Below are 15,670 nucleotides of genomic sequence, written 5' to 3' on the forward strand. Positions count from 1 at the left end.
TAAATATATAAGCCATGGTGTGATTTCCCCACTCAGGTCCCTTCTGCTGATAATACTAAGAGCAGAATTAAGTGCACTAAGTAACTTAATCATGCTAAAATTATTTTTAAAGGAAAATACTATTTTTAACTTAAAAAATTGTGTGTGTGTGTGTGTGTGTGTGTGTATGTGTTGGTGTATGTATGTGCAGGTATGTGCCTGAGTCCAGAACCCGGAAGCACTACTTACAGCCACTGATGTCATCCTTTTGGCTAATTCAATTTTTACTTGCAGATTACAAAGAAACTTGAAAAAAAAATCTAATTTCTGAAAATAATGAGCAAAAGCCAGGCATGGTGGTGCACACCTTTCATCCTGACACTCAGGAGGCAGAGGCAGGCAGATCTCTGTAAGTTCAAGGCCAGCCTGGTCTACAAAAAGAGTTCCAGAATGGCTAGAGAACTACACAGAGAAACCCTGTCTTAAGTTCAAGACTTTCTAGGCTGGAGAGTGAGTTCCAGCAAGATCCTGTGTCAAGGGAAAAGTAAAAAGTGCAGGGGCTCTAGCTGGGTGTACAGTGCATGTCTGGCATGTGCAACAACCCAGGACTAATCTCCAGTACTGGAAGAAGAAATGTGGCAAGGCCAGACGTGTGGCTCAACGGCACAGTGACTGCTGAGCAAGCACGAGGCCTGGGTTCCATTCCATGGCGCTGGGGTGGTGCTGGGAGAGGGCACAGCATAACAGCATCACAGAGAACTGCTAACAAGGGTCACAGACTGCTCAGCCTTCATTGCTTCTGCTTCAGCAAAGTGTTTATGGACCTTTTCAGAAGAATCTAGAAACAACGATGGGCTCTGCAAAAGTGAGATATCATTATTATTCTGCATCCATTTTATTTTTATTTCTGAACCCTGTCTGAAGTGGAAGTTTCTGGTTTCTTTTTAAACTCAGTTTTCTCAAGTGATGTTTTGCTGCAATCTGGGCACATGATGCTTTGCTGTGAGCTCTCTTGTACAAGGGGCGTGGCTGGTGTGGCCAGCTGAGAAAGTCCCTGGGTGGACTTTGAGGAGGGAAGAGATATAGGCGCACGCGCACAGTGAGACTTCGATTTTTGGATCAACATCACTGTGCTGATCTTCATGTCTCAACACTTAATTTTGCAGAGAGAAACATTCCAGAGAACTTCTTGGGGCAATCCAACTGAGTCTTGCAGGTTGCCCTGACTTGTGGTGCTGATTTGAGTTGCGGCTTAGTGGTGGCCTTTAGACTGGACTGCTGGTAGCCTAACAGCTGAGTTTGGTAATCCCCTACAGACCCATCGACCCTAATCAGCAGGAAGTACATAAAAGAGGTCCACGGCCCTTTTCCCTGTGAATCTCCTATCTAAGGAGGGAGAGGGGGGGAAGGCACTGGGAGGGAGTTTTTTAAGAAGCCTAAATAAAGTAGTTTTGGTGAAAAATCTAAGTCAACACCTGTCCATTTATCACATACCCCAACCTTGCCAAAAATGAAAGTGTCCATTTTTGAGAGGTGGAGAGGCTTATCAGTTTCCTGTGATCTTAACGTATAAAAGGGCTAGTTTATCACCTGTCTTTGAGTTCCGGGTTACAAAAGCACCTAAAACTCCTCCTTACTGCCCATTTCCATCCACTCTACCCAGCAAGCCCTATCTACTAACTACAGCTATGCAGAATATTTAAAACATTTTATTTATTTATAGAATTTCAATTATTTAGTAGCTTCCATATATACAGCCACCTAAAGAAAACTTCTGTCTTCAAACATTTATTGTTCTAGGCATGAAAATGTTTTACCCATGCTGAGTAAATTGAGTCACATGGATTTTCAAAAAGGAGAAGTCCCAAAATAGTAAATCTCTCCTCTCTCTCTCCCTCTTCTCCATCTCTTTCTCTGTCTCTCCATATCTCTCTCTGTCTCTGTCTCTCTCTTTCTGTATATATGGAGAGATATTATATCTCTCTCTATAAAATATATTAAATAAATAATATATAGTAAATAAATATATATTTAACCCAGAGCCTCAGAAACATGTTCAGCTACACCCATGCCTACTGTAAAATAATTTAATTCACTGGCCTGAATGAAATAAGTTTCAGGCATCCCAATGGGATAGGAGTAGGAGTGTTTTGGAGTATCAACACAATAGAAATGAATTAAACAGTAAATGGCAGGAGAGCCCACATGAGGGTTTTCTGAGATGCCTTTAAAGTAATAGCAAGAGAATTCAAATAAAAGGCCTCAAACAACTGTGAATCGAAACCCAGGGTTCCATCAGCAGATGAAATATTTCAGAAAAGTACTGAAACAGAAGAGGCTAAGCAGAGCACATCAATCAACAGGGAAATGGCACTTTCCACTCAGATCCAAGAATTAAAGGATACACACCCCAAAGGAAAAGGGAAGGAGTACCTCGTGCTCTATGGTAGAAGATGCAGGTTAGAGAGTGGCCCACAGACAGGCAGCCCGAGCGCACTGGTCCCTTGGGAATTACCACTAGTTGTCTGGCTGGGGGTTTCAGGTTGGAGTGTGGCATGGAGCCCAAGGTCTTGCACACACTGAGCTATGTTCCCAGCCCCTCATCTGGTTTTGAATAAGAGGAACTAGTGCTCATTTTCATTTTCTAATCATAAAAGTAATTGAGTTTTGTTGAAATGCCAACACAATCAAATACTTAACAAAGGAAGTTTTTCTTCATAGAACTTTTCCAGTGACTTTACAAAGAAGAACAGTGTGATCCTAGATCACCAGCACTTCATACTGCTATCAACTGATGGTTCTCTAGGCAGCAGAAAAGGGCCAACCAAACCCCCAAAACAAGACACCCAAATAGCATGTGATGATTTGAATAAAGATGGCCCCATAGGCTCATTATATTTGAATGCTTCATTATCAGGGAGTGGCATCACTTGAGGATTAGGAGGTGTGGCCTTGTTGGAGGAAGTATGTCACTCGGGGTGGGCTTTGAGGTTTCAAAAGCCCAAATCAGGCCCAGTGTCTCATATTTGTCTGTCTGTCTCTCTGTCCCTCTGTCTCTCCTCCACCCAAACATACACTGTTCTGCCCAGTTTGAGAACCCCAAAAGACAAGGAATAAACAGACTCTGCTGTAAATACATGAGGTTCTTTTTATTACAATTTACAAGCTGCAGCTTGGGCCCACACCCTCCACCACCGAAGCGGTGGAAGCCGAGCGCCGTGCTCAGGTTAGTTGGGTGATTTAAAGATTCTCGTCCATCCCAGCATGCCCAAGGCAGGGGCAATTCCTGCCTGGCAAGCATCCATTGGTCAAAATGCTACATTTTTAATTGATTGGCTATAGGAAGGTCCCCAGACCATAATGACCTGATGTCCTTCCCTAGGGGGATGGGCCAGTTTCCTAGCAACTGTATCTCTAGTGAGTGGGGAAAGAATGCAGTGAGGTGGCCCTTCCTGCACTTCCTCAGGGCATTCCTGGACTTTGCCACCCAGCTAGTTCAGGTCTTAATTAATAGCTAGTTTTTAATCCTTTGGTCTCTCAGCACCCCCTCTTTCTCTGCCTCTGGATCAGGATGTAGCTCTTAGATACTTCTCTAGCACCGTGCTTACCTGCTGTCATGTTCTCTGCCATGATGATAAAGGACTAAACCACTGAAACTGTAAGCTAACCCCCAATTCAATGCTTTCTTTTATAAGAGTTACCTTGGTCATGGTGTCGCTTCATAGAAATAAAACACTGACTAAGATAGAAATTGGTACCACACTCTGGGATATTGTTCTGGTAGGTCTGACCATGCTGTTTGTTGGAAGGCATTGGGACTCTGAACTAGAAAAGAGGTTGGATGCTTTAAATGGGACTTAATGAGCCATCCTAGCATGAAAGTGCTGAGAAAAACTTGAAATACAGGTACCCAGATCAAGAAGTTTTGGAGGGGAAGATTACAGTAGGTGGCCTAGAGACCATTCTTGTGATGTTATGACAAAGAATGAGCCTGTTTTTGCCCCTTTTTCTAAAAATCTGCCTGAGGCTAAACTGAAGAATTTTGGGTTACTGGCACTGGGCAGAGGAGATTTCAAGACAGCCTAGTACTGGCTGTAGCACATGTTACCTGTGGCCAACCTTATGCAGATCTATAATGAAGAGGAGTATGTGGGCAAGTAGAAATACAAAATATACAAAGGAGTGGAGCACCAGGGCATATAATGGAGCTAAGGCCAGTACTCAAAAAGATGAAGTTTAGAGAAAATCCTGATGTTAAATGGAATAAAGGAAGTGGTAACCTCATGGTAAGACCATACCCAGCTAAGCTTCCAACTTTGTAAAAATAAATTAAAGGAAAACTTAAGCAGTGAAGGAAACCATGAACCACAGAAAGCTGGTTAAGATGTCATTGATGGAGCGGGCCAAGTCTAGCAAGCAGGGAAGCCAGGAACTCAAGGCAGGAACCTGAAGACAAGAACCGAAGCAGAGACCAAAGAGGAGTGCTGCTTATTGCCTCGCTCTTCTTGGCTTGCCCAGCTAAATTTCTTACACCACCCAGGACCATCTGTTCAGGAATGGCACCACCCACGATAGACTAAGCCCTCCCACATCAATCATTAATCAACAAAATACCCCACTGACATGCCCACAGGCCAACTTGAGGTAATTCCTGAACTGAATTTCCTCTTCCTAGGGGACTCTAGTTTGTGTCAAACTGACAAAAGCTAACTAGCACAAACTCCCTTATCATAACCATAATTTCTACAATCATCTTAATATCTAATACAAGCAACACAAATTCTATTGTTACATCATTTTTCAAGCATGATTAATGGCTCTCAAACTTTTTGACATTATATTTCAATTTCTAGCCCTAAAAATTATTGATGATGCAAAGACCTTCTGCTCATGTGAGTTATATCTGTCAACAATTTTCCATGTTAGAGGCTCGAAGAAAAATATGAGTATATTTTTCAAATTAATGAAAAGTATTATTTTGCAAGGTGGGGTGGCACACACCTGTAATTCCAGCACTTAGAAATGAGGCAGGAGAAAGAGTTTGAGGCCAGGTGAGGCGATAAAGTGAGTACTACGCCAGCCAGGGCTAAATGCCAGCCAGGCTATAGGTAACACTCCCTCAGATAAAAAGTAATAGTGCTTGGTATTTTTGCAGATATTCAATTTCTAGGTTAAGAGACAGAATTCACTGAAATAATATACAAAAAGCATACATTAATGTGTGTGATGGTTTGATACACACTTTGGGAAATACTGACAACTAGACTTTCGTGTAAAAGGTGCACTTCATTTTCAAGTCAGCTAAAAATACCTAAACAGCTAGATTTTATCTTTCAATGGTTATGTCACATAAAAATGGTGTTCCATGAAACAGCCATAATTCAAACAATCCTATGACCATTTCTCTCAAGACAACATCACACTTCAATAAGCAGAAGTGAATTTATGTGTACTTTCTGTTTCGTTACAAAGCACTTCTTTAAAAAAACAAAAGAAAAAAAAACAAAAAAACAAAAGAAGACGGGGCTGGAGAGATGGCTCAGCAGCTAAGAACACTGGCTCCTCTTCCAGAGGACCTGGGTTCAATTCCCATCATCCACATGGCAGCTCACAACTGTCTGTAACTCCTGTTCCAGGGTATCTGACACCCCCACATAGACATACATGCAGTCAAAATTACAATGTACATAATATAAAAATAAATAAATTACAAAAGGGGAGCCTGGAATGGCAGCGCACTCCTTTAATCCCAGCAATCGGGAGGCAGCAGTAAGGCAGCTCTATGAATCTGAGGCCAACCCAGTCTATAGAGCAAGCTGCAGACAGCCAGGGCTACACAGAGAGACTCAAAAAACAAAATCAAACCAACAGGAAAAGAGTAGGCATGGTAGCAAACATTTAAAATCTGAGCCATTGGGAAGTGGAGACATGCAGAGCTTTAGTCCTCACTGGCAGCCTGCCCTAGCCTCACTGGAAAACCTGAGGTCCTGGTGAGAGTCCCTGTCTCAAAACGGAGTGAAAGCCAGTGGGCCATCTCTCCAAGAGTGCCCAGTATCTAGTCCCAGTACATATGTCATAACTGCTTCTAACTGCAGCCCAGCGGAGGAAGATTTGACGCCCTCATGATGACATGGCCTCTGTCATCATCCCCACAATTGCCACATACACCCCTCCACCCACACACAAATAGTAAATATAATTAAATATTTTTTTAAAGGTAGGCAGCACCTGAGGAACAATGTCCACGCCTGCCCTCTGGCATCCATAGGCACACGCACACATGTACGTATGGGCTACATAATACATGTTTATGTACGAGAGCCAGGCTTGCTGTTCTAAATCCCAGCACTTAGAAGGTATGAGCAATGGTGGAGCAGCTCATAGCCAAGCAGGTGTTCCCTCCCCCACAGTCAGAGCCAGACTACCTCAACCTCGTCGCTCGCTGCTGGTGCGTATTTGAGATCAGTCTGGACTACACAGTGGTTCTAGGGCAGCCTGAGCTACAGTAAAGCTGTCTGAAAGAAAAGGGTTACACACACACACACACACACACACACAGACACACAGACACACAGACACACGCCACTGGGATCCCCGCCCTCACAGACACAGACACTAACACAAGAACTATGTAGTCCCTCCCACAAACCTCCTCTTGTCCTGACACATTTTCATTTCTCCCATCATGGTTGCTGTAAAATGCTCACTAGATGATTCTGTTTGGTAACAGGCAACAGCCTACATAAAAAGAGACCCTCCCCCTCCACACACCAATCATCTCTGCCTTGTGGCCCATCTAGAAGTTTGATATTCATTCCACGTTAGTCATTTCCCCCTCCCCAAAGTCCTGAGCAGCCTGTCTGTCATACACCCAATCTTTAATTCTAATTCTAATGAGATTTAAATAAAATTCAATTGTAATTGTCATTCTCAATCTCAAATTCTATGTAAGGTCAACTGTAAATGAGAAGAGAGTAGCTATTATATGCTAATGGTGTTTATTCTCTTTAAGAATAAAAGTTAAATGCAGGCTCTGTGCACGTTGCCAATTCTGAACGGCCCGTGTGTCAGCTCGCCACAGTGGAGAGAAAGAGACATCAAGATGCTCACCTCCGAGATCTCACAGTCTAAGATGTAGTCTGGGCAGAACTATTTAGGCAAATTTTGCATAAGGTGCAAGATTTTTAACAGCTGCTCAAGCCTCTCAGAACTGAATTAAGACAGACAACTCCTCATTTGGAGCTGCCACATGGCATCCGTAGGCAAAGAAGTTTTCTGCAGATGGTGGTTGTAGCCATTCTTCTGCATGGTGGCAGGGAAGGACGGTGAGGTCTGTACTCTGTACACTAACCTGGCAACCGCTCGCAGAAGCCCCAGGCTTTCTCTGAAGCACAGAGACTGTACACCTGGGTCTTGGAAACTTATCTTACTACTGTTACCAAAATTAGGTTTGAAAATAGTTTCTCTGGCCCCTTTAAGAAAGCAATATGGCTCAGTGGTAAAGGCATTTGCCACCAGCTAAGGAGGCCAACCTGAGTTTGACCCCAGGACCCACATGGAAAAACGAGAGACTGACTCCAACAAGTCACCTCCACACATACACTGTGATATGCACAGGCCCACAGACATAGTAAACCCACACACAAATAAGTAAATAAACATAAAAGAGTTTTTTAATTAAAAAAAGAAAGTAACACTGTTGGGCAAGCAGGTGGTGGGCACGCAGTCCCGGCACTTGGTAAGCTGAGATCAGGAGGACTGACAGGCATGCCGGCCCCGCCCACTCTATGGAGTAAAGCTGTCTTCAAGCAAACAAATTCAATAAGTACTTTTTTTTTAATAATAAGAATAGGAAGCACAGCCAGGCATGTTGGACCCTGCCTTTAATGTCATCAGCACTCGGAATGAGACAGAGGCAGGCAAATCTCTGAGTTCCAAGACAGCCAGGGTGATTATCCAGAAAAACCCTAACTTGGAAAACAAACAAAAACAGCACAGGAAGGCTGAAGACACACAGGAGTCTGGATCCAATCCCGGTACTTATGCTCGGGGTGGAAGAGTATCAGTGAATGTGGTGTCCAGCACGGCCAGAGTTAAACAGTGAGGAAGACAGGGCCCCTGAACTAGGGAAGGGTCCACTAGCGAGGATATAATGGATGTCTCCAACACTGCTCCCGCTTTGCAACAAGGAAAGCTTGGAGAACAAATAATCAGGTCTAAAACCTGTTACTGGACAACATACTGGGACCAACAATCACCAGGCATCTAAGGAAAATTAAGACACACTGAAGCCCAATTTCAAAGGCTGTGGTCCAGACAAGGAGGAAAGAATTAGCTCTTTTTAACTGTGACTAGTTGTGCCATAGCCTGGAAGAGACGTAATCGTTACATGTTCCAATGCTGTAATTAGCAGCTTTTAAAAAGCCAGGCTTAGTGCAGTTGAGATGTGGAGAAGCCAATGTCAGATATAGAAAGGACACATCTATAAATGTATAGGTTAAGAGGATTATTTCCTGGTTTCTACATGTGGCTAGCATTGTAACATTATCTTTTGGAATAATAAAACAACTTTTATGCTTAAATAGCTTTAATTTTAGATCGGACCAACTGACTTGAATCTATATAAGAATGATGTGATGTTGACATTCAAAAAGCCTACCTACTCGAAGTTACTTTGTAGTTTTCATTGCGTCTGTTATTTTTCTAGCGCTAGCTGTGTATGAGTCATTGATGCTGAATATCTGCAAGTGCGGATCAGACAAAACCAAAACACACAATTTATGAAGTCGGAGACTTAAGCAAGTGCATAATTGTTTTGTGCTTTGGCCCCCTCATCTGTAAACAGGGATAATAACAGATCTACTTGTAGGGTTGCTGTGAGGACTAAATACATGAAAAGCAGCCCTACAATAAAAAGCTCAATAGCTGTTAGAATATGAACCACATATAAGCCTGGGCCATTTGTAAGACTGAATACAGGAGCCCCAGAACCACAAAGCAAAAAGAAGGCTACACTTAGACATGAAGTGGCAGCGCTAAATAATGGGCACATCGGCCTCTCCAACTATAGCTGCGTTGCCTTCCTCAAACTTAGAGTGTTTTGTCTACTACAGATGGATGAAGGACCGCTCGTCAATCCCATGACACTCATCTAAAGAGCATGCAGCATTTGCTCTCTGTACAAAAACCTTTGGATACACATTAAAAAAAAAAAAAACTTGATAGAGTAAAATAAACAGTAAGTCTTTGTGCTTTGTGTACGTGCAGCATAAAATCTAAGGGTCCTGGCTCTGCCCTGCTCCTGCACCCGAGAATGCGGTGGAGGGGTGCGCACTGCCCACGCCCCATCTCGCAAATACCAAGTGAATCTCTGCCCGGAACAAGCCCAGGTCTCACTGTCTCTCTCACTCCCGGTGGCATCAGAGGAACAAAGAGCTGCTTCTGAGCCTCCTGGGAAGGCTTACAGAAAGTGAACATTAAAGTTCACCTACTCCAGAGGGCTGGAGAACACCACAGTCAGGCTCTCCCCTGTGTTCCATTCAGCAGGAAGGAAAGTCTGGGCATTTGATGGTGTCTCTGAGAACAAAGAGTCAGTATTCACCAAATTAGCCCTCTAGCTGCCAAAGAACAATGGGGCTTCGGCAATTTTCTCCTTCTAAAGCAGAAGCAGATAGGGCAGGACTTCAACACCAGCAAAATGTCAAGACCACTCTGCCATGCACTTGTTCTACATCAGCATGTGGGCAGTTTAGCCAGGCTCTGTGCCTGGCTAGAGACTGCCTCTAACTGCCTTCAGCTGTTTGCAAAGGGGAGCCATCAAGGAGAAAGTTCAGCTCTGTACTCCTCCCTCTCAACTGGGAAAACACAGAGAGAAAGGCATATATGTCTCTTCAGCATAATCCAAAGCCTCAGCACTAGGTGAAGCCCTGCATAAGTGTCTTGATAATTATATTCCAATACACTCTCTCAGGCCTTATGGAAGATGAAAAACACCATTTTTCCATTCCAAGCAATCTGTTAAAGAAAACCAACATTACTTGTAAACAGATTCCAAGCTATCAGAAGGGTAAATTAAAAATACACTTGTGTGTTTTGGATACAGTCTTTAAACCATTTGTCAGATTCGTGTTCTAACAAGAATCTATGACTAGCCCCACAACTTCTTGAGCTCAGAATAAATCTTTACAGTCTAACTTCTTCCAATTAAATAATGAATACGTATGGCTTTTTAGTATTTATCAGTTATGTACATCTTTAAGAAACTTTCAGCTGGGCATGCCTATAATCCCAGTAGTTGAAGGCCAGCCTCAGCTACATGGTAGTTAAAGACCAGCCCGGGCTATAAAAGACCTTATCTCAAAAAAATATGCACAGGTGAAAAATAATATATGGTACTACCATAATGAAAACTATTATTATGTGAAATTAATATATGCTAATAAAATCTGAAATAAAATAATCTTATAATGATTTCATGTTCTATTCTTTGGTCAAAATTATTAACATACATACCTAGTTTTCTTTCTGAAAATGTCCTGACTGGTGAAAAGATTTCAATATGACCTGCCTGGTCTGATGGTATTTTCTTGTAGAGGACTTAAGTCACACAGAATGCATTAACTCCTAAAGAATGCCGCAACAGAATGCTCACTACAGAAGGAGTCAACTTTTCTGGAACTATTTACAAAAAATGGATTCCTGGGACCTTCATCACACACTCGCTATTCTGGAACTTCTCTCTGTGTCCAGTCATGAAAAAATAAGCTATGTACAAAGGACTCTTGAGCTTGTGTACGCAGGAAAGAGGACCAAGTACGCTGAGCTTGTATATTGTCTTAGGCTTTCAATTACTGTGACAAAACACCATCACCAATAGCAAGTTGGGGAAGAAGGGGTTTATTTGGCTACACTTCCACATCACAGTTCATCATCAAAGGAAGTCAGGACAGGAACTCAAACAGGGCAGGAACCTGGAGGCAGGAGCTAGTGCAGAGGCCACGGAGGGGTGCTGTTTATTGGCTTGCTTCCCATGGCTTGTTCAGCCTACTTTCTTATAAAACTCAGGTCTCCAGCCCAGAGATGGTCCCACCCACAATGGGCTGAGCTATTTAAGAAAACACCCTACAGGCTTGCCTGCAGGGCAATCTTATGGAGGTGCTTTCTCAATTGAGGTTCCCTCCTTTCAGATAACTCTTGCTGTGTGTCAAGCTGCCATAAGACTAGCTAGCATGTGTTTGTAGGTAGAAGGTCCCCATCAGAGCTCTAGCAAAAAATGCAGACTGAGATTCAAGATTAACACTGGAGGAAACAAAGAAACAAAACAAAACAAAAAAACACTGGAGGAAACAGGAGGGGGTAGTCACTAATACAGTTAGTATTTTTCTATTATAAAGTTTTTACTGTCACAACCAGCAAGGAGCTGGATTAAAGAAAAGAAAGACAAAGGTTCTGAACTAAAACTGAAGGTTTAAGTTGGCAGCAAAACTGAATCCCTCCCAGTCACTGCCCTGGACTCCAGCTAGCACCCTCTGCACACAACCCATGCTCACCAGCTCCCTCTACCCGAGGTATTCAAAGTGAGGAACTATGGCAACTATTAAAGTGTCACTGATCTCAAGGGTCAGAAGCCACCTGTCTTTGTTTGTTTTTTAATTTAAGGGCACCATTATTAATACATGTAGAGGAGGTATTATACACATGCTACGGCACACACACATGGAGGTCAGATGACAACTTGTAGGAATCAGTTCTGTCCTTCCACTTTATGGGTTCCAGGGACTGAACTCAGGCTTGGGAGCATACGAATTTGTCCTGAGTCATCTCACCAGCCATCCTGTTGTTGTAGAGACAGGGTCTCATGGAGCCTAGGCTGGCCTTGAGTCCCTAAATAGCCAAGAACCACCTTGAACTTCTGATTCTCCTGCTTCTACCCCCACAAAGATAGGGAGCAAACTCAGGGTTGACTGCATGCTAAGCAAACAGTCTACCAACAGAGCTCCATCCCCGGGCCCAGAAGCCACCTGAGTTTGAGTCCAAACATTTTATTATACTGCTAAAATGTACTTACTACAGACTACACTGAAAAAAAAAAAAAAAAAAGCTCAATGGCATCTATCTCTTTTTTTGTTTGTTTGTTTCTTTTTTTGACAGGGTCTCTCCATGTAGCCCCGGCTGTCCTAAAACTCACTGTGTAGACCAGGCTGCCCTTAAACTCCCAGAAACAAACCTGTCTCTGCCTTCTGAGTGCTGAGATGTAAAGGTATGCACACCACTGCCTACCCTGCATCTATCTTTAATTACTATCAGTAAATCAAAAGAGACAACTGCTACTCTAGTGCAATCCTCCAAATTACAGAGTAGGGATAGATCCCACCAAGACACAGAGAAAGCTTGCTAGCGCAGCTCGGTGGAGCACAGCTCGGTGGCAGAGCACTTGCCTAGCCTGTGCAAGGCTTCAATTTCTAACACTGAAAAATGCATCTATTAATTTTTAAACTAAATAAGTGCACAGAGATGATGCCAGTAATCAAGTAATAAAGAACAAGGTTTCCATCCCAGACATACTCACAAGAAAATGAAAAGCCATGTGTCCTATGAGAGCTAACATCGCGTGTCTGCAAACCAAACCCTGTACTCTGCTTGTGTTCTAGCCCTTTCGTCCTCACTACTGTATCATGTGCTAGGAGTCTGAAGAAGTCCAGCATTTCCCAAAGAGTATCTGATAGACATTCCCGTGTGTGATGCTACTGGACACTCAAATAAACTGTTAGTGATGAAACAGCGAGGAGACGCCAACATGACTGTAGAACGTGCTCAGGCCTTCTGTATGCTAAAACCCCCTATCAATTCCAAGATGTATGAAGTTTGCATGCATCAATTCCAAACATCCTAGCATGAAGTTTGCAGGATGCCAGGCTGAGCAAGACTTTGAAGAGAGTTTGGAAAGGACTTCCAAGAAGGCTTTGGTCTGGGCTTGGTCACAGTGTTCCAGGGCACATAAGAGCAACTTCCGAAAGGTCTCACCTGATATGTGTTGCAGGCAGGGACTCGTACTGGCGGGACAGAAAGAGCTCCCTATGTTTCAACTGGTGCTTCTGCTTCTCAGTCAAGTCAGCCTCAACTGTCGTCTCAGTCTCTTCCTCAGTTTCTTCTACACAAACAAAATACATAGAATCCATTATTACAACTCATGCTGTCTCTTGGGATATTAAAATAGAATGAACAGACAGGTCAGATTAGTAAATTTGATATTTTCTTCAAACTAATCACTTTTGACCTTCGCATTAAACTTTTCATTGCAATCCCAATCCTAGGTGAAGCTCTTTGGGCTGCCAAGGAAGAAGGCAGACACCAATGTTAAAATGGAAGAACCGGTCATGGTGATTCACACTTGTGATCCCAGCTGAGGCAGAAGGATCACCAATTCAAAGCCTATTTGGGTGAGCCAGTAAGTAAACAAGCACTACACAATGAGGCCTGCCTTAAACAAAACAAATGAGTGGGCGAGAGAGCAGTGGCTGGAGAGCTGGCTCTGCGGTTGAGGGCACGTGCTGCACAATCAAAGACCGGGATTAGGACAGCCACATAACAAGCCTGGTGTCCTTACTAACACCTGTAGCCCCACTTCTAGGAACAGAGACGGGGGGGGGGGGGGGGTGGGGAGGGAGGGCTGGGCGAGAAGGAACCACTGAGGTTTGCTGCCTTCCAGCCTAGCAGAGAAAACCCAACCCTAAGGTCAAGATTCAAGATGGACCTAGAGCATGCCTTACTGGAATAGACAGAGAATAAATAACAGAAGAGGACACCTAACACCCTCCTCCTTTATGCAGACACACCAGCAAACACACATGTGGACACACACACACAAATAATTATTTTTTTCTTTTTTCTTATTTTGGTTTTTTGAGACAGGGCTTCACTGCCTCTCTTGGAACTCACTCTGTGCACCAGGCTGGCCTCAAAGTCAGAGATCTGCCTGCCTCTGCCTCCCAAAGGCTGGGCTGAGATTAAAGGGTGCGGCACCACCGCCTGGCATAAATTTATTTATTTTTTTTAAAAAAAGAAAAATTAAAAGTAAATGACTGAAAAACTCACAGCTAAGATGGGATTGGCAGTAGCACACGCCTGAAATCCCCGCACTCAGGAGGCTGAAGATGGAGAGTTCTAAACGATGCAGGGCTAAGATCTCAAAAATCTGTTATGTTTTTTAAAATAAAAATTTATTTTATTAATTAAAATAAAATACAAATGAAGCCGGCTGTGGTAGTGCACGCCTTTAATCCCAGCACTCGGAAAAACAGAGGAAGGTAGATTTCTGTGAGTTTAAAGCCACCCCGGTCTACATAGTTTGTTTCAGGATAGCAATGACTACATAGTGAAACCCTATCTAAAAAAATAAACAAGAGAAAGAGACAGAAAGACAAAGAGAGGCAGACAGAAACAGAGAGAGAGAGAGAGGGAGGGAGAGAAAGAGAGAAAAGGAAGAACTTCCAACTGAATAACACCAACTGAAACATGAGAATTGAGGAAATAGCCTTAGAAATTAGAACCTGACTGGTGGTGCACACCTTTAATCCCAGCACTCGGGAGGAAGAGACAGGTGAATTTCTGTGAGTTCAAGGCCAACCTGGTCTATAGAATGAGTTCCAGGACAGCCAAGGTTACACAGAGAAACCCACTCCCCCCAAAAACAAACAAACAAACAAACAAACAGAAATTAGAAACTGAAGCAGGAAATGAATGGCTAAAAGAAAACTAAGCCATTTTAAAGCCCAGGCATGGAGCTTCCAGTGCAGAGCGTGCAGGAGACCCTCACATTGAGCCCCAGGACAGCACTACCCCGGAGTAGAAGTGCTGAATCCCCAGCACGCAAGAGAAAAAAGCAGAAGGGTCGGGAAGAACCTATCACCTCAGGCAATAGCCCAAGGCCAGCCGAGGATCAAGAGAACTGTCGCAAAAAGCAAAACAAATAGCGTGCACCCAGTACTGGAGGGCCTCATACCCTACTCTGCGTACTCAGAAACCAGAACTCACCCTTTTCTGTCTGTGTGAACTCTATAAGCCAAGTCATTCTGGGAGGGGAAAAATGCTTTTAATACCAGAGACTGAGGCAGGGGGGTGGAGTTCAAGGTCAGCCTGGCTTTACTGAGTCTAACCCCTATTTCTAAAGCAAAAGCAAAAACCTATAAAGACCAACTTCATAGGAAGAAGAAGAAGAAGAGGAGGAGGAGGAGGAGGAGGAGGAGGAGGAGGAGGGGGAGGAGGAGGAGGAGGAGGAGGGGGAGGAGGAGGAGGAGGAAGAGGAGGAGGAGGAGGGGGAGGAGGGGGAGGAGGAGGAGGAGGAAGAGGAGGAGGAGAAGGAGGAGGAGGGGGAGGAGGAGGAGGGGGAGGAGGAGGAGGAAGAGGAAGAGGAGGAGGGGGAGGAGGAGGAGGGGGAGGAGGAGGAGGGGGAGGAGGAGGAGGAAGAGGAAGAGGAGGAGGGGGAGGAGGAGGAGGAGGGGAAGGAGGAGGAGGAGGAGGAGGAAGGGGAGGAGGAGGAGGAAGGGGAGGAGGAGGAGGAGGGGGAGGAGGGGGAGGAGGGGGAGGAGGGGGAGGAGGGGGAGGAGAAGGAAAAAGGAGAAGAAAAAGAAAGTACCAGAAATAAAAAGAAGAAAATGGCTGTCTTTTCTATCTTTCTATCTTTGCAGGCAGG

At 43.9% G+C, this 15,670-nt stretch overlaps 1 protein-coding gene across 5 annotated transcripts in view; it reads right to left on the reverse strand.

Moving 5' to 3' along the window:
* Positions 1-15,670, reverse strand: part of Mta3 (metastasis associated 1 family member 3) — a 186,210-nt gene that overhangs the window by 79,798 nt on the left and 90,742 nt on the right. For all 5 annotated transcript variants that reach the window (XM_060363670.1, XM_060363673.1, XM_060363654.1 and 2 more), the window contains exon 4: positions 13,003-13,129. In XM_060363670.1, the coding sequence (XP_060219653.1) occupies positions 13,003-13,129 (127 nt within the window). The remainder of the gene's footprint in view (positions 1-13,002; positions 13,130-15,670) is intronic.

This window comes from Meriones unguiculatus, chromosome 1 (genome assembly GCF_030254825.1).
Source record: "Meriones unguiculatus strain TT.TT164.6M chromosome 1, Bangor_MerUng_6.1, whole genome shotgun sequence".
Taxonomy (NCBI): domain Eukaryota; kingdom Metazoa; phylum Chordata; class Mammalia; order Rodentia; family Muridae; genus Meriones; species Meriones unguiculatus.